At 62.2% G+C, this 16,612-nt stretch overlaps 1 protein-coding gene and 1 non-coding gene across 3 annotated transcripts; one reads left to right on the forward strand and one right to left on the reverse strand.

Moving 5' to 3' along the window:
- Positions 1 to 483: 483 nt before the first annotated feature.
- SKOR1 (SKI family transcriptional corepressor 1) lies at positions 484 to 11,707 on the forward strand. 2 transcript variants are annotated; one of them, XM_077880423.1, is made up of 9 exons: positions 484 to 571; positions 2,886 to 5,124; positions 6,196 to 6,283; positions 7,211 to 7,318; positions 7,864 to 7,935; positions 9,389 to 9,463; positions 9,694 to 9,768; positions 10,280 to 10,345; positions 10,932 to 11,707. In XM_077880423.1, exons 2-9 carry the CDS (start codon positions 2,896 to 2,898, stop codon positions 11,024 to 11,026), a joined length of 2,808 nt encoding a protein of 935 aa, XP_077736549.1. In that variant the 5' UTR covers positions 484 to 571; positions 2,886 to 2,895; the 3' UTR covers positions 11,027 to 11,707. The 2 variants fall into 2 exon arrangements, with proteins under 2 accessions (XP_077736549.1, XP_077736547.1); XM_077880421.1 differs by lacking the exon at positions 484 to 571 and adding an exon at positions 2,553 to 2,644.
- A 4,680-nt stretch (positions 11,708 to 16,387) lies between these two features.
- Positions 16,388 to 16,494, reverse strand: LOC144303679 (U6 spliceosomal RNA). The gene has a single exon (XR_013370659.1). It is a non-coding gene; the product is annotated as a U6 spliceosomal RNA (small nuclear RNA).
- Positions 16,495 to 16,612: the final 118 nt, after the last annotated feature.

Raw genomic sequence — 16,612 nt, forward strand, 5'->3', positions numbered from 1 at the left:
CCCTCCCTCCCGTCCCCTTTGGCGAGCGTGGGCCGCAGGTGCCGGGCGCGGGGCGCAGGTGTGCGGCCGCTTACCTGGGGCGCGCAGGCCCGGAGCTGCAGGAGGCGGCGGGCGCGGCGCGTGGCCCGCGGGCTAGAGGACCCCGGGAGGGCGCGAGGGGCTGCGCGGGCGGTGGGTGTGGCGCCCCGGCTCGCAGCTGTCAGGCGCGCCCGCCCCGCGCCGGCCTCGCCACTCGGGCTGTGACCGCGCCGCGCCCGTCGCCGAGCCATGCGCTCCGGGCTCCGGCCTCCGCTCCGGGCCCGTCCGAGGCCTCGGGGGCAGCGGCGCGGGGCACACGTCTCCGCTCCCGGGGCCCCGGCGTCGGGCGCCTGCTGAGAGCCCGCGCCGCGCGGGAGGGGCCGGCGGGGCCGCGGGTGTGAGCGCGAGGAGCCCGGGAGCGCGGCTGTGCGCGCGCGCGGGGAGGGGCCGCGCCGTCACCCGGAGAGCCCGGCGGATCCCGGACTCCCGCCCGCCGCTCCGCCCGCCGCGCACCTCCTCTCACCGCTCGCCCGGCTCCAGCCGCCGCCGCACGGTGAGTACCCGCGTCTGGCCGCCCGCCACCCCCGCGCCCTGCGCCTGCAGCTTTTTTCGTTTAGTTCCGATTTGGGTTCTTGCGGCTGTTGTTTTTATTATTCTACCTAAAGACTCCATCCCCTCACTCCCACTGCTGTCCGCCTCCCGCCTCGTCGCCCCCTCCAAGCTCACCCCTCAAACCCCAGGAGCCGGGGAGGGCTCCGCAAGCAGCCGGGCGGCCGCTCCTGGCCGCTGCGTACAGCTCGTTGCCCGGGCTTTCCGCTCTGGCCCTCGAAATCCAGTTCCTTTCCTAGGGCCCCCCTTCTCCTGGCTCTGGGGCCCAGAGCCCCCTCCACTCCGGAAAGCCCCGCGGGGCCCCCAGGCCCTCAGCCTGGGGAGGACGCGCTCTGCTCTGGGCGCTCCCTTCACTGCATGCGGGCAGGGCACACTTGCCGATTTCGGAAACCGAGAAGACATCGTCATTTCCCAGAGCCGCGGAGCCCCCCCCCCCCCCCGTCACCTCCCCACGCCTGCCTGAGAGCTCCTGGGGAGCGAGGGGGCGCGGGGCTCGCCTCTGCCGGGGAGTTAGGACAGTGGTTTTGCCTCCTAAGATGTTGCAAGGGACTTCAACGTGAAAGGAGGGTCAACTTGTCTCAATTCGATCCGCGGAGATGAAGATGAAACAGACAGATAACAGATAAATAGCGTGATACTTGAAGAAGGTATGAAGACAGATGGGAGAAAGAGGAGCGAGCTGGGAGAGACAGGCAGCTCAGGGCCAGATAAGATCGACAGACGGGGGGCACCTAGAGGAACAGCGGGAGGGAAAGAGACAGAGGAGCCCCGTCTCTTGGATGAAGCTTTTGAACTGGGATCCCCAGTCACCCTGGAGCTGCCCCTCTGAAAATGGATTGGCCTTTCCTGACGAGTGTAGCGGAGGGGCCCTCGGGGTCAAGCTGCCTGGGCCGCAAGAGCACCTGCAGCCATGGGCCGGATGGGAGCCTTTGGTGTCTGAGGACACGTGGCTGGGCCAGGCGACCTAGAGGGCCCCGCGCATCCGTTCCTGGGTCCTCCTGCTGCTGAGGTCCACGGGAGAGGCTGCCTCCCTGCTTGGGCCAGAGATCAAAGCGCGGGACCAGCAGCAACTTTTGACCTGGACCCTTGTGGCTTTGGACACAGGCCAGGACTCCTCTCAACCCAGATGAGCTGGGACAGCCCGGCTTGAAGTATACTCAGGGAGGAGATGCCCCCCCAAAGAGGAAGTCCAGAGCCCGGAGAGGCTGCATTTGGCCTGAGCAGGAAAGGCATAGATGAAGAAGAAGGAAAACTTAGGGAGTGGGCTCTCAGAAGCAAAGGAGAAGTGTGGCTCCCGAGAAACTTCCTCGAGAACCTGTCTGTCCCCACGCGCTGACCCGGATGGAAACCAGCTTTGGTCCGGAACGCAGCTAAAAATGCAGAAAATGTGGTTAGGAACTGCGTGACCCCGGTTCCACTGATGGCTGGGGGGAAAAAACGGTTTGTATTTCCAGCCGGAATCTTTCTGCTCAACGAACGCGAGGCTCCGGGCATGAAAGGTGAAACTCGGGCTTGTGGAAACCAGTGCCGTTATCCCGGGGAACCGGCTCGGCCCGGAGCTGGGTGCGCTGGGGGCCGCCCCGGGGGCTGGGCGCGCGCGGCGCGCTTCGGAGAGCCAGCCGGGTTCAGCACCGCGAACAGCGGTCCCCTCAGCCTCTCCCCCTCCCTCACGGCCTCGGGACCCTCCTCCTTCTCCTTGCGCCCCCCCCCCCGCCCCCTGCTGTCTGGAGATGGGCAGTGACCGCCCCTCCCTCCCGTCCGTACCCCTCCCAGCGCCTCCCCCGCCCGCCCGCGTGCATGCGCGACTGAGCAGAGGGGCAGCCTGTCCCCGAAGTCCGGGCTTCAGGACCCGGGCGGGTAGGGCAGGCTGCGAGGGTAGCCAAAGGCGCGCGCGGATCTGGACGTTGGGAAGCCTGGGTTAGGCAATGGCTTTGCTGTGTGGCCTTGGGCAAGTCACTCTCCGTCTCTGGGCCCCACTTCCTCCACAATCCGAAAGCAAAATTGGGGCGTTCTTGAGGTCTCAATTACCCCCTTCCTCTTCCCCAAGCCCCAGGGGCTTTTGTTGTGGCGCCAGCACGCGTTTGGATAACAAAAGGCTCCCGTCCGGGGGTTGGGGGTGGGGGCGGGGGGCGAATGAGCTTGGACTCCCTGTAGCCAAGTTTCCCCGCGCGCCCAAGTCGGCGCGCCCCGCTGGGCGGGCCCGAGCCACAGTGGCGCTGAAAATGGCTCATCTGTTGTCTACTTTCTCTGTTTCGCAGGAGCGGCGGCATGGAGGCTCTCACCACTCAGCTGGGGCCGGGGCGCGAGGGCAACTCCTCACCCACCTCGAAGCAGGAGCTGCAACCCTACTCGGGCTCCAGCGCTCTCAAACCCAACCAGGTGGGCGAGACGTCGCTGTACGGGGTGCCTATCGTGTCTCTGGTCATCGACGGCCAGGAGCGCCTGTGTCTGGCGCAGATCTCCAACACTCTGCTCAAGAACTACAGCTACAATGAGATCCACAACCGCCGCGTGGCCCTGGGCATCACGTGCGTGCAGTGCACGCCGGTGCAGCTGGAGATCCTGCGTCGGGCCGGGGCCATGCCGATCTCGTCGCGCCGCTGCGGTATGATCACCAAGCGCGAGGCCGAGCGCCTGTGCAAGTCGTTCCTGGGCGAGCATAAGCCCCCCAAGCTGCCCGAGAACTTCGCCTTCGACGTGGTGCACGAGTGCGCGTGGGGCTCGCGCGGCAGCTTCATCCCCGCGCGTTACAACAGCTCGCGCGCCAAGTGCATCAAGTGCGGCTACTGCAGCATGTACTTCTCGCCGAACAAGTTCATCTTCCACTCGCACCGCACACCCGACGCCAAGTACACGCAGCCCGACGCCGCCAACTTCAACTCGTGGCGCCGTCACCTCAAACTCAGCGACAAGTCGGCCACAGACGAACTGAGCCACGCCTGGGAGGACGTCAAGGCCATGTTCAACGGCGGCACCCGCAAGCGGACCTTCTCGCTGCAGGGCGGCGGCGGCGGCGGCGGCGGCGCGAACGGCGGGGCGGGTGCGCAGGGGAAGGGCGGTGCCGGCGGCGGGGGCGGCCCGGGCTGCGGCGCGGAGCTGGCCCCGGGCCCGCCGCCGCACAAAGCCCTACGCTGCGGCGACGACGAGGCCGCCGGGGCTCCTGGGCCGCCTCCCCCGCATCCGCAGCGGGGCCTGGGTCTGGCGGCGGGAGCCGGCGGCCCGGCGGGCCCGGGCGGGCCTGGTGGCGGCGCGGGCGTGCGCAGCTACCCAGTGATCCCGGTGCCCAGCAAGGGCTTCGGCCTCTTGCAGAAGCTGCCCCCGCCGCTCTTCCCCCATCCCTACGGCTTCCCCACGGCCTTCGGCCTCTGCCCCAAAAAGGACGACCCGGTGCTAGGCGCGGGCGAGCCCAAGGGAGGCCCGGGCACCGGGAGCGGCGCGGGCGCGGGCGCAGGCGGGGGCGCGGGCGGCCCGGGCTCTGGCCACTTGCCCCCGGGGGCAGGCCCCGGCCCCGGAGGCGGCGGCATGTTCTGGGGCCACCAGCCCTCCGGGGCAGCCAAGGACGCAGCGGCCGTGGCGGCAGCGGCCGCCGCGGCCACCGTGTACCCGACGTTCCCCATGTTCTGGCCGGCGGCAGGCAGCCTCCCGGTGCCGCCCTACCCCGCGGCGCAGAGCCAAGCCAAGGCCGTGGCGGCCGCGGTGGCGGCGGCGGCGGCGGCGGCGGCGGCCGCTGCAGGCGGCGGCGGCCCCGAGGCCCTGGACGCGGCCGAGCCGGCCAAGGAGGGAGGCCTGGGCGCCGAGGAGCGCTGCCCGAGCGCGCTGTCCCGCGGGCCGCTGGACGAGGACGGCGCCGAGGACGCGCTGCCGCCGCCGCTGGCCCCGCTGCCGCCGCCGCCGCCGCCGCCGCCCGCGCGCAAAGGCTCCTACGTGTCGGCCTTCCGGCCGGTGGTCAAGGACGCCGAGAGCATCGCCAAGCTCTACGGGAGCGCGCGCGACGCCTACGGCTCCGGGGCTGCCCGCGGGCCGGGGCCGGGGCCGGGGCCGGGGCCGGGGCCGGGCGCGGGGGCCGCCGGCGGCTACGTGAGCCCGGACTTCCTGAGCGAGGGCAGCTCCAGCTACCACTCCGCCTCGCCCGACGTGGACACTGCCGACGAGCCCGAGGTGGACGTGGAGTCCAACCGCTTCCCCGACGAGGACGGCGCCCCGGACGAGGCCGAGCCGGGCGCAACCAGGGCGCCCAGCGCCGGCGGCGGCGCGGACAACGACCAGCCCGCAGGGCCCCCGTCGGCCGCCTCCTCGGGCGCCGACGGCCCCACGGACTCCCCCGACGGCGGCAGCCCGCGTCCCCGGCGCCGCCCCGGGCTGCCCTCGGCCAGCCGGCCGGCATTTGGGGACTTGGCGGCCGACGACGTGGTGCGGAGACCCGAGAGGAGCCCGCCGAGCGGCGGCTATGAGCTGCGAGAGCCTTGCGGGCCGCTGGGGGGCCCCGCGCCGGCCAAGGTGAGCCCCGCGCCCGCCTCGCTGGGGGCGCCTCCTCGCTTACCCCGCGGCACCACGGGGGTGTGGGGCAGCCGCTGGCCGAGTTAGGGTCGGGAACCCTGTCCCGAGCGGGCGTAGGCGCAGGCGCCGCAGGCCGCAACCCGCCGGACCCCGCAGGGGGAGGGTTTCGGAAAATCCGGGGGGTGGGGAGTGGGGAGGTGGGGAGGTGGGGAGGTGGGGGGCGCGCCCGGGCCTGAGAGACGGGTGTGCCACGTTTGTGTTGAGTGTGGGGGAGGGGAGGTGGAGACCGCCGGTAACACTGAGAGCGAGAAATAAAAGGGGTCTGGGGAAGGAACGTGCAGCAGAGAAAGGGACCCCATGCCGGAGAAGAGCGCTTGCGAGGCTGGGCCCGTGGCGCACCCACCCGGAGGGGGTCAGGGTCAGGGTCCCGGGGAAGACGGGCTGGAAGGGAGAGGAGAGGCCGGCGCCCCGCTCAAGCCGGGCCCCAGCAACGCCGGGCCGGAATCTCCCTCCACCCCAACTCCTTGCTTTCTGAGCCCCTTTGAACTCGGGCCTTGGGAAGCGCCGGGTTCCGCCGGGTTCCGCCGGGTTCCTTGGTAGGCGGCTGTCCGGACGGCTGGTGGGGGGCTGTGGGGGGGCGGGGGACGGGCTCTCGGGTTGGCGGGGCCACGGGTTCGGGTCGGGGCTGCGCCACTAAGCCGAAACCGTTGGCTCTTCTGAAAGTGGGTGCGCACACCTGTACATTTCCATCAGGTCCATTAAAACACGAACCATTAGCCGGATGCGAAAGGCGTCATTTATGCGGGGACTCTGGGCGAGGGCTGGCGGGAAGACGCGGGAAAGGAGGCGGGCGAAGGTGGGTGGCGGGTGCCGCCGGGAACAGGCAGCCCTGGCTCGGCTCGAGAGCCGCTTTGTCTTCCTGATGACCCCGAAACTGCAACGGGCGGAGCGGCCTCGGAGGGCGCGGGGCGCTCGGGTCCCGCTCGGGTCCCTCTCGGCCGCGGCGCGGGGCCGGCGGCCCTGATCCGCTTCCAGCGCCCCCCTAACCCCTGTCATTTTCGGCCGCCGCAGGTGTACGCGCCCGAGCGGGACGAGCATGTGAAGAGCGCGGCGGCGCTGGGGCCCGCGGCCTCCTACCTCTGCGCCCCCGAGGCCCACGGTAACGCCCCCAGCCCCCCTGCCGAGGTCGCTGGCCAATGCGACGTGGGGACCGCGGGCGGAGGGCCGGGGCCAGGGCGGGGGGCGGGGGGAGGGGGTGGGCTGCGAGGGGAGCCGAGAGGAGGAAAAAGGGAGAGGCAGAGGGAGCAAGAGAAAGGGGGAGACGGACGGAAAAATAAAGGAAACTCAGCGGGACTCCCAGTAACTTCCACCGTTTGGTCACTCAAGGAACCGCCCTGTCCACCGCACAGAAACACGCTCCCGTACACCTCACACTCGGGTCAAATCCTTTTTAAAATCACGCCCGGCACCTCATTCATTCGGCAGTGCTTGGGCCCCGAGGTCCTCGTGGGCAGGCCGGGTGGGGCGAGGGTGCGGGCGCTCGGCCGCGCGCTTGGATGCCCCCGAAGCGCCCAGGCAGCCGCGGAGTGGGGGGGGGCCCTGCCCTAGCGCCGGGCCCCAGGGGCTCGAAGAGGAGGGGCCGAGGGCCTCGCAGATCCGGGCGGGCCAAGCCCCGGGAAGGATGCCTCCCCCGCCGCCACCACCCCGCGCGGGTGGCCGCCTGGGCCGCGCTCTCGGCGGGGGCGGCGTAGGCAGAGCCGGCGGCCACGCGCGCTCGCGGTGCCCCAGTATCTGCGCGCGATGTAGGTCGCTCGTCCCTGGTGGGCTCGGCAGCTCGTCTTGTTCTTTTCCGGGGGGCTGGGGAGGGGGCGTGGAGCGCGAGAGGAGAGGAGAGGAGCAGACCGCGCGCGGGGGAGGGGGTGCCCGGCCCAAAGCCTGAGGGTGCAAGCCCAGGCGCACGGCCGGGAACCAGCGGCGGCCGCGACACTTTTAATTAGGGCTCGGGCGCCCCGACCGTGGCAGCTCTGGCCGTATCGGGGTCACGGTTTCTTTGCTTCTCCTTGAAACTCGGTTTATTGCCTTTAAGAACCAGATAAGGAAGACAATCACTCGACCGCCGACGATTTGGAAACGAGGAAATCCTATCCAGACCAAAGGAGTATCTCCCAACCAAGTCCCGCAAATACAGACCGAGGTGAGCCCTAGGACCCCTGCGCGCCAACCGCACCCGCACCCAGAAGCTGGGGCCCAGGTCGCGCAGGTGCCACCGGCCGGGGCTTGCGTGCGAGAAGGGCTCTCGATCACTGTAAGCGGCTGCTGGGCCTCGCGTGCGGCTGGCGGATACGCATTTAAAGAGCGCGCGCGAGGTGCAGGCCAGGTTTCCTGAGCTGTTTTCCTCCTTAGTGGGTTTGGGGCTCTTCCGGGTAAAAGAAAGGGATAGTGTACTAAAAAGAGATGACAGACACCATCACCCACATGAAGTAGGTCAGAGAGCGCTTCCTGCCCTAAGATAGCCTACGTGAGTCCGCTGTCCTTCAGTGGGTCACTCTCTAAAATGAGAGCTACACCCCTAAACTGATAGCTTGGAGGGTAGGTGGCACTCCATACCTGTAACTGTCTCTTCTAAAGGCGGAAGATGTGGAGCAGCTCCCTGACGTAGCACAGATCCGGGCAGCTCACCCTTCCCCTCCCAAGGCCTCTCCCAGCGTAGAATCCCTCTAACCTGCCCTTGTATCTCAGGTGAAGATGGGCTCACCCTGGATGTCACAGGAACTCAGCTAGTGGAGAAAGATATCGAGAACCTGGCCAGAGGTGAGGTTAAATCTGTGAAATGGGGGTACACTCTGCTTGGGGTAGAGGCACCCTTCTTGTAGGGGAGTGTGTGGGAAGACAGGGCTCCTGGGGAATCAGTTTTCTTTTTTCTTTCTTTTTTTTTGGGGGGGGGGTCAATTTTCATTGAGTAGAAAGGATAATCCTCTGGGCACTTGATGCTGGCATAGAGGTAGAGGGGAGGGGAAGGGGGAGGGGGTGAGTGAACCAGACCCCTAGAGGTTCATTAGAAGTTTGGATTCCCAAGATTGGCCTGTGTGAAGAGCACAGTAAAAGAGAGCAGTGAGTAATGATCCTCAGAACTTGATGCATGTGACAATCAGATAGGGCAATTTGGGTCTCCCAAACTCACTGGAAGACCGGACTTTTTCTAAAAAGCAAGGTGGAAAGGAGGCATTTTTTTTTAAGGAATATCTGAGAGGTGAAGTTTTTCCTGGAATTAACATATAACCACCCCCAACCAAATATACCCTAAATGGGGGGGGGGGGGATAGAGCCTTTCAGAATGGGATCCTGGGTTGCTGCTTCACCTTCAGGGGGGAGAGTGTGGCTTTGAGGCACAGAGGATAGAAGCCTCTGACCCCACTTTGCTCCTCTACCTCCCATTTTTGTGTTTCCTCAGCACCTGCTTGGGGTGGGATTTCTCAGCCTCCACATGGGGAGGACTCTGATCCCAGTAGCTCCAAGGTCAGGGCAGTCCCTGCCATCCATCCCTCTGTAGCTGGTTCTGAGGGCATAAGTGCTTTCCACATCCACCTACTATCCATCACCCTGCCCCCAACCAGCCCAGATATGTGCTTGCAACTGGTGTGGGAAGGGGGAGAAGCATTGGTGGTCTTCCACTCTTCCAAGTCACAGATTTTATAAGGTATACAATTACCTTCAAAATCATTGGTGCTTTATATGAGAGCTCATAGTATGGATTTGGGGTCCTGGGACCCCCTGAAATGGTGAACAAACTGTTGTGAGTACAGGTATTTTTCCAGGGCAGGGATCCAAGTCTTTGACCAGATTTACCCAGCTCCTATTATTGAAGGGAGGGATTAGGTGTGTCATTTGGAGGGGTAAATCAAGTCCTGGGCCAGCCTCTAAGGTTAGGGAGTTAGGAACAACTTAAAGCAGATACCATGCTGGTTAGCGCCTGGAGCCAGGGCCTAGAAGCCCAACATGACTTCTACAACCCCGAATTTTAATTCTCCTGGGCAACCTGTCTCCTGGCCAACACCTGCCCCACACACCCCCCCAAATCCTTTGGAAGCAAATGGAAAACCACTGTAGAAGGCCTCTACCTCCTGGCCCCACCGCTCCACAACTCCCACCTCAGGGCTCTTGGCCAGAGCAGGACCTCCAGGACCTTTGGGGGGTGGGGAGCTGAGTCCCGCACACCCCACCCACCTTTACCTCCCACTCTCCTCCCACCCCCCACCCCCCACAGACGAATTGCAAAAACTGCTCCTGGAGCAAATGGAGCTCCGCAAGAAACTGGAGCGAGAATTTCAGAGTCTCAAAGGTACCCCCTTCCTGACCCACCTCACCCCACTTCAGCACGAGAGCCTTCTTTCTGTACACCGGGACCCCGGGACAGGCAGCTGCCCAGCCGGAGCCGCAGCACCCTCCCCTTCCCGGGTCTCCCGGCTAGGCCCCGAGCCCGCAGGGGTGGGGGTGGGAATGGGGAGCGAGGGGAAACGGGCCGAGGGAGGGGGCTGTGCGTCACAGCTCTCACTTAATCAATTTGCACAGATAATTTTCAGGATCAAATGAAGAGGGAATTGGCTTATCGAGAAGAAATGGTGCAACAGCTGCAAATTGTCAGAGGTAAGACGGGAGTCAGGTGAGCGCGCGCACGGGGCCGTAACTGCCTCTCGTCTGGCAGAAGCCTCAATGTTGGCTCAGTCATTTGGATTTAAATTGAAGGTAATTTAACAATTATTTTTTTTATTTAATATCCTTTGTATACTCTGATTAGCCTCAGAATGGCAAGCGAGCCCAGCAAACGGCTTGCAGGCATCATTACATGGAGTGATTGAACTTCTTATCGCGGCAATTTCCATGGTTTCTAAATTAAAAATCGAGGCGTAAAATTACCTGGGAAGTAATGCCTAAGTTTGCTTTAATTTTGGTTAGATCCGTCTGCCTTTAAGCACCAGCCCAGGCTTTTTCCTCCCTCCGCCAGGCTGCAGTTTGGAGCACTGATACTCCTTCCTCCGTCTCCCGGATTTGTTTCTTGGAGGGGCTGAGCGCTGGGGAGAGGGTGAGGCGCGGGCTGTGACCCGGCCGGCTGGAGGGTGGTCTCATTTCCTCACCGGCCCCTCCCCATGTCTTCCAGACACTCTGTGTAACGAACTGGACCAAGAGCGGAAGGCGCGCTATGCCATCCAGCAGAAATTAAAAGGTGCGGATGCCGAGGAACAAAGATAGGACCGTTGCCAGGCTCTGGCTGTGCCACTGAATGAATGAGTGAATGAATGAATGGATGGATGGATAGATGAATGAATGAGTGAACGAATGATGGGCGGATGAATGGATGGTGAATGAGCGAAGGAATGAGTGAATGAGTAAATGGCGGGCTGTGAGAGGGGAAGGCCAGGTCTACCTAGATCAAAAGCTGAGAGGAGGAAAATGGGAATTCTTTTTTGTGATGGGGAAATAATTCTAGAACGATAGAATGGGGATTAAGAACCCCTTGAGCCCCTGGCATTGGGAAATCCGCCGTGGGATCCAAATCTAGCCGTGGGCAGATTGACTTACCGCTTCCTGTGCCTCAGTTTCCTCCTCTGTATAATGGGGCTACTGAACCAGAGCAGTGGTTCTAAATCACCCAGTTTTCTCGCCTACATTCCTGCCTTTTTCTGATCCGTTGAGAACCCCTGAGCCCGAAGGGGGTGGGTGGCACCTGGGGGGGGCAGGGGGTCGAGTGGACCAGCCCGTGGGCCACGCCGGCGAGGTGCCCACCTCGGCCTGCCCGACTGTCTTTCCAGAAGCCCACGACGCCCTGCACCACTTCTCCTGCAAGATGCTGACGCCCCGCCATTGCACTGGCAACTGCTCCTTCAAGCCCCCGCTGTTGCCCTAGGGCCGGCCCGGCCGCCCCTGCGCCCTCAAGCCATGCTGCTCTCCTCCTGGAAATGCCCGTGGCCGCGGCGGCCCAGAGCGAGGAACAAGCCATTCGGACCCGCCCGATGTACATACAGCCTCCCCCCGCCCGCCCGCCCGCCCTCCCCCCGGGCGCCTCGGCCCAGGGCCCCCTTCTCCGTTTCCAAGTGTAAATAGCACCTCGCCCCACCGTTGAACTCCAGGGCACCGGACCTCATGGGGTTAACTGGACCGCAGGGGTAAGATAGGGGAAGGGGGGCCTCCCCGCCCCTCTCGGCCTGGGACCCCCGATTGTGTACACGATGTAGCAACTTTGCTGGCGCAGGCCCCGCGCTCCCCCGTCCCGTCCACTTCTGAAACTTGTTCCTGACGACAAAGTGGCTATGTGCAATGGATCTAAATGTACTGTGAGTCTCTCTTGGTTCCCTATTGGGTTCCGTTTTATTTATGCTGTAAGTTATTTTGCTCCCTTCTCCTGGACCTATTTCCAGCCCCGTTTTGCATTTCCCCTTTGGGTTTGGTTTTGTCTATGTTTCCTTGTTAACCTCTTGATGTAACAGCACTTTAAAAAGGGCGACAACTGACTCACGAGATGGAGACCACCTTGAGCCTGTTTGGGGAGACCACCCTGTATCCGTGACTTTTGTTTTGTTTTTAATAAAAAAAAGAAAAAGAAAAAGAAAGAAATCTGTCACTTCCTGGGGCTGCGGAGGTTGGTGGGCGGGGGTGGGCTGAGCGATGCGCAACAGGTGCAGCTGGAAGGCCGCAGGTGCGGGTTCTGGGGCGCAGGGGCTGGGAGTCGCCCTGCTCGGTAGGGCAGCAGCGAGTGCCTCGACCTCCCTCCCAGTCATTCAGACACACCGAGTTGGCCCCACAGGCCACGCTCTCCCTACTTTTGGGGCTCTCCCCTGAGCCTCTCGGCCCGGGGTAAGAGGACAAGGCGGGCTCCTGGGTGGCAGGGTCCCCCACTCCTCCCTGGAGCTCTGCAAGCGCCAGGGTTTGCTCGGGCCCACTCCCAAGCCTGCCCCACTGCGGGAGTAACCCCCGGCGCTCTCGGGGGGCAGGACGCAGCCTCCCGAGGGATTGCACGGCGCCTTGCCCCCTGCCGCGAAGCCGGGTTCACCCGGAACTGCCTGGAGGCGCGGGCGCTGCGGGCCCAGCCGGATGCGCTGGGGCGGGGGGAGGTACGTCGGGAGGCCTAGAAGGGCAGGCCTAGAAGGACAGGGCGTGACTCCGCGTTGGGGCACAGATGTCCTCGGGCCTGGCCTCCTCTTCCCGTGCGGGGCGGGCCCTGGCAGTTTTTACTGTTCTGTCCATTTCCGTCCCAAAGGGTGTGGGGACCTGGAGCCAGGTGAGGCCCGTCTACGCTGAAGTCAGGTGGTCTCGACTGCTGGGATGAGGGGGTGTCAGGGTGTGACAGGGATGGATGGCATCCTGGCCCAGCTGATGAGGCCTCACCTTGCTGCAGGGCCCCCATCGGCCTCAGTTTCCCCAGCGCACCTGCCGGGTAGGCTACGGATAAAGGATGCAAACTGCAGCGCGCTTTTTGGGAGGGGGGCGCGGGGAGCGTGCTTGGAGCCGCAAAGCGCACCGTGTTGGGGGACCATTCAGCCCTGGCTCCCAGGTTCACCTCCTGGGCTGACTAGCAAGGGTGCTGTGTCTCTCCCTTTATTCTTCTAGGAAGAATAAAATTGCACTCGGGCCTCCCCCCACCCCCCCCACCACCCCGGGCGCGCGGGACCAGCCCCGACGCCGCTGCGCTCCGACATCCCGGGGACCCCCGTGCGTGCGCTTCTCCGGTCCCCGCCTCCGGTCCCAGACGCCCCCCCAGGAAGTCTGGGGGGGCGTCTGGGGGGCCCCCGGGGCCGGCGGCGAGCCGGTGCGCGCGGAGGAGGCGGGGAGCGGGTCCCCGGAGCCCCCCCGCCAGGCCCGGGATGTGCCGAGGGCTAGTCCTAGAGAGGACAGGACAGACATAGTGGCGCTGCGAGGTGTCGCCCTGGGAAGAAGCCACCTCGGGAGACGCGATCTCCAGCAGGAACCCTCCAGGGCGCCGGAATGTTCCCTTTGGGTGGAACCCACCAGATCAGGTCCCCGCTGTGCCCACGGGGAAACTGAGGTCTCCAGAGGAAGTGACTTGCATCCTGGGGCGTGCCAGGGCCGGGAGGTGCTCGGATGCGCCCAGCAGCGCAGGTGTTGGCCCCCCAGGGTGACCACGCTCTCCCTTCCCAGTAAAATGAGAATTACAGTTACCACCCAGGCCCGTACGCAGGAGCCTCCAAATACTCCTTTTCACCTTCCCTTTCCGAATTCCCCCCGAAGTGGAGGGGGGAAAAAAAGCCCTAGACAGCTGGGGCTCGCCGGAAAGGGCACCCCATCCGGGGCCGGAGTCTCTGCAGATTGAAGGTGTAGGCGGATCCGACCCAGAAAGCTTTATCGCAAAAACCCTCCTGGGTTCCTCGTCCCTTCTGAAGTGGTTTGTTCTCCCCCAAATGTTAATAACCAAACGATTGGTATGGATGTAATTATCAATAATTATACGAATTATTGCTGATTGCGGGGCTCGTAGCTACTTTAATTAGTTTACCAGATTCTAATTAAGTTAAATGAAACATTAATAGGGAAAATATGCTTTGAAAAAAAAAAAAAAAACCCGCAGGATTTTTTAAAAGTCTGTTTCTCGCCGCAACGTTGCCACCTTGCGATGCAATTTAGGTATTACAGCCAACGTCCGAGGGCCCCCCAGACTAAGGAGCCTTGTCTTAGGGAGAAAAGGTGGGGTTTGGGGAATTGCTAGAGGGCTGTGGAGCACAGAACGCCTCCTGGGTGTTCCGTCGAGGTGTTTGGTTTCACACTCCTGGCTTCAGGAGGGAACCACAGGAGGTGCTGCTCTGGAGTCCAGGGTCTGGGGATAAAGAACCAGGCAAACATGCCCCCTCAACCTCAGACTCCCTTTTTTCAGCAGAGGAACTCACCACTACTAGTTAAGGGATGTAGTGAACTGGTCTATATCCTCACCTATCCCAGCAAATCCAAGGTGAGAAACTGAGTGAAGCTGTAGGCCTTGGTGGGGACCACATCCAGCGGTTTGATTTTTCACAGCGCCCCCCCTCCCCCAGACTATCCCTGCCTCTATTTATCCTGCAAATCTGGGTAACCTGTCGGCCAAACAAAACCAGATAAAACACAGCTGCAAGACCTCTGGATTCCTGGGACTAATCCCTCTGCATTCCTGTGGCACTTGGTTCATAAAACTAAGGGGGTGTTCACCTCTCCGGGTTATCCTTGGTGTGTGTGTGTGTGTGTGTGTGTGTGTGTGTGTGTGTGTGTGTTTCCCATAGGACTGTAAGTATCCTGGTAACCAGGGACACATCTTGCTCTTCCTTGTGATCTCCAACACAGGTCCCAGTGTATCACAGTAGCTTAAAGGTATCTAAATGAAGGCGTTCCAACTTTGTGGCTCATCTGGCTGCTGGAAACGCCTGGGGGGAGGAGTCCCTAGGTGCTTCTGGACAACAGCTATTGGGAGGCAGTTAGCTCATTTGCATAATATTAATAAAGCACAAGTTTGCTGCTCAGATGATCCTTCATCAATAGGATTATTTGCATGGGGGGGGGGGCAGGTGTCTGGTAAGAGACTGTGAGCCTAGGAAAACTTCCTTCCTCTTCCAGTTGTGTCCCAAACACACACTGCTTCACTCCTTCACATTTTCAAGTTCACCACGCATGTACCTGTCCACCTAGTCCCAGCTACATCTAAAGTGTAGCCTCAATCCTTTGCAAAAGGATCCTTGAATTCAGAACACCAGCAAGAGCGGGACTGGACCCATAGTCTCTTTCCATTAATTCTAAATTGCTTTATCTCCCACTCTCTGCCTTCAAAGGTGGCCTAGTGTTGGTTTAGGAGCACAAGCTCTCTAGCCAGATTTCCTGGGTCTCAATCCCTTCTCTGCCATTTACCATTTACTACTTGTGTGACATTGGGTAAGTTGTGGGATCTCTCTGTGCCTCAGCCTCCTCATCTATAACAATAACAGGAGGCCGGAGAGGGTACCCAACCTCACAGAACAGTGCAGAGCCAGGAAAGTCAGCCAAGACTCCGGCTTTTCCAGGACTAAGAATTGCCCGTGTTTCCTCCTCTCTGCTCCAAGACAATGGGTCATACCAAGAAGAATGACAAGTTTCCTTAAAAGGAGAGAGAGAGTCACACCAACATTGGTCCTTTCCTTGTTTGGCATCCCAGAAGGGGACTTTGAGAACTACTCACCCAATGACCCAAGTTCTTCCTAAGAACCAGGCATATGGGGGCGGGGGGGAGGAGGGAGAGGAAAGGGAAACCAAAGCTTGTCTCCCAACTCCATGCACTGGAGCCCCTGAGCAGACAAGGTGCAATGAGAGGTCCCACGGACCCCCCCTTCTCGGCTGTTACCTGGAGAGGATCATTTCACCTCCACTAAGGGAACAGAAATGGATCCGTGATGGAACGCTGCTTGGCAGCTCGCAGCGCCTGGGAGAGGCCCCGCCGCTGCCCTGGGGCCCTGGAGGCGACCAGGGGCTCCCCCGGGCGGCTGCGGGCACCGCTGGGCCTTCCACGCGTGTGCTCAGGCACCAGCAAAGCACGCGCACCAACATTTTCCAACTGGAAAGAAACGGGTGTTTCAAAAACGCATTGATGAAGTCGGCGCTGCAAATCTGAACTTTCCTGGACTGGGCCCCCTTCCCATTTTACTAAGTAGGACGGTGCTTTTTTTTGCATCCACCACCGGGGATGCAAGGGCCTTTCCTTTCCAGGGCCTGCGCAGGGCCTCGCTGCAGCCACTTACTAGTTGCACGATCGTGACCCGGGGGCTTTACCCCCCAGGGTCTTCTGTAAAGTGGTGACAATAGTACAGGGCAGGGCTGTCTGCAATACCCAAATGAGATACTGGAAGCCCCTGGACATGATCGATGCTCAGTAAGGAGTTGGGATTATCTTTTTTTTTTTTTTAAGGCTCAGAGGCAGCATGAGGAGGGAGTCCTGGTGCTCGTTCCTGCTGCAGTCCCCTTGGGTCTATCGTAGCACTAGGGTCCTGCTACGGTTGGGACCTGAAGTGGGTCCACTTTGGCAGAGCCACGTCCTAAAGGGTGTTAGTGACCGCGGGACTCCGGGTGGTGCAGGGGGGAGCAGGGGCCCCAGGGCAGAGAGATCCAAGCCTGGGGCCTGGCGTTTGTGCAGGGCCGAGAGGGCGCCGGACTCGACCCCACCTCCTCTTAGTCTGTCTCCCGCGTCTGCAGTTTCCTTTGTGCGGAAAAAAAAGTTAAACCCTTGCAGGTGAAAAGTGTTTGCAAGCAAAGGGGCCGGCACCAAAATATGGAACGCTTCACGAATTTGCGTGTCATCCTTGCGCAGGGGCCATGCTAATCTTCTCTGTATCGTTCCAATTTTAGTATATGTGCTGCCGAAGCGAGCACGAACCACCCGCTTTCCCAAGGACTATATAAACTCTAATATGCCGAGACTTTTACGCTTATGGCGACTCTGCTGCGCGCTTTTCAAAATCCCCAACTGTCCATGCCTAGTTATGACCTC

The sequence above is a fragment of the Canis aureus genome, chromosome 32, assembly GCF_053574225.1.
Source record: "Canis aureus isolate CA01 chromosome 32, VMU_Caureus_v.1.0, whole genome shotgun sequence".
In the NCBI taxonomy this organism is placed as follows: Eukaryota; Metazoa; Chordata; class Mammalia; order Carnivora; family Canidae; genus Canis; species Canis aureus.

Coding starts and splice junctions, on each gene's coding strand:
- SKOR1 (XM_077880421.1), top strand. CDS start 2,553: ATGGCTTTGCTGTGTGGCCTTGGGCAAGTCACTCTCCGTCTCTGGGCC. Junction 2,645..2,885: donor AAAATTGGGGCGTTCTTGAG/GTCTCAATTACC, acceptor TCTGTTTCGCAG/GAGCGGCGGCATGGAGGCTC. Junction 6,284..7,210: donor CTGCGCCCCCGAGGCCCACG/GTAACGCCCCCA, acceptor ATTGCCTTTAAG/AACCAGATAAGGAAGACAAT.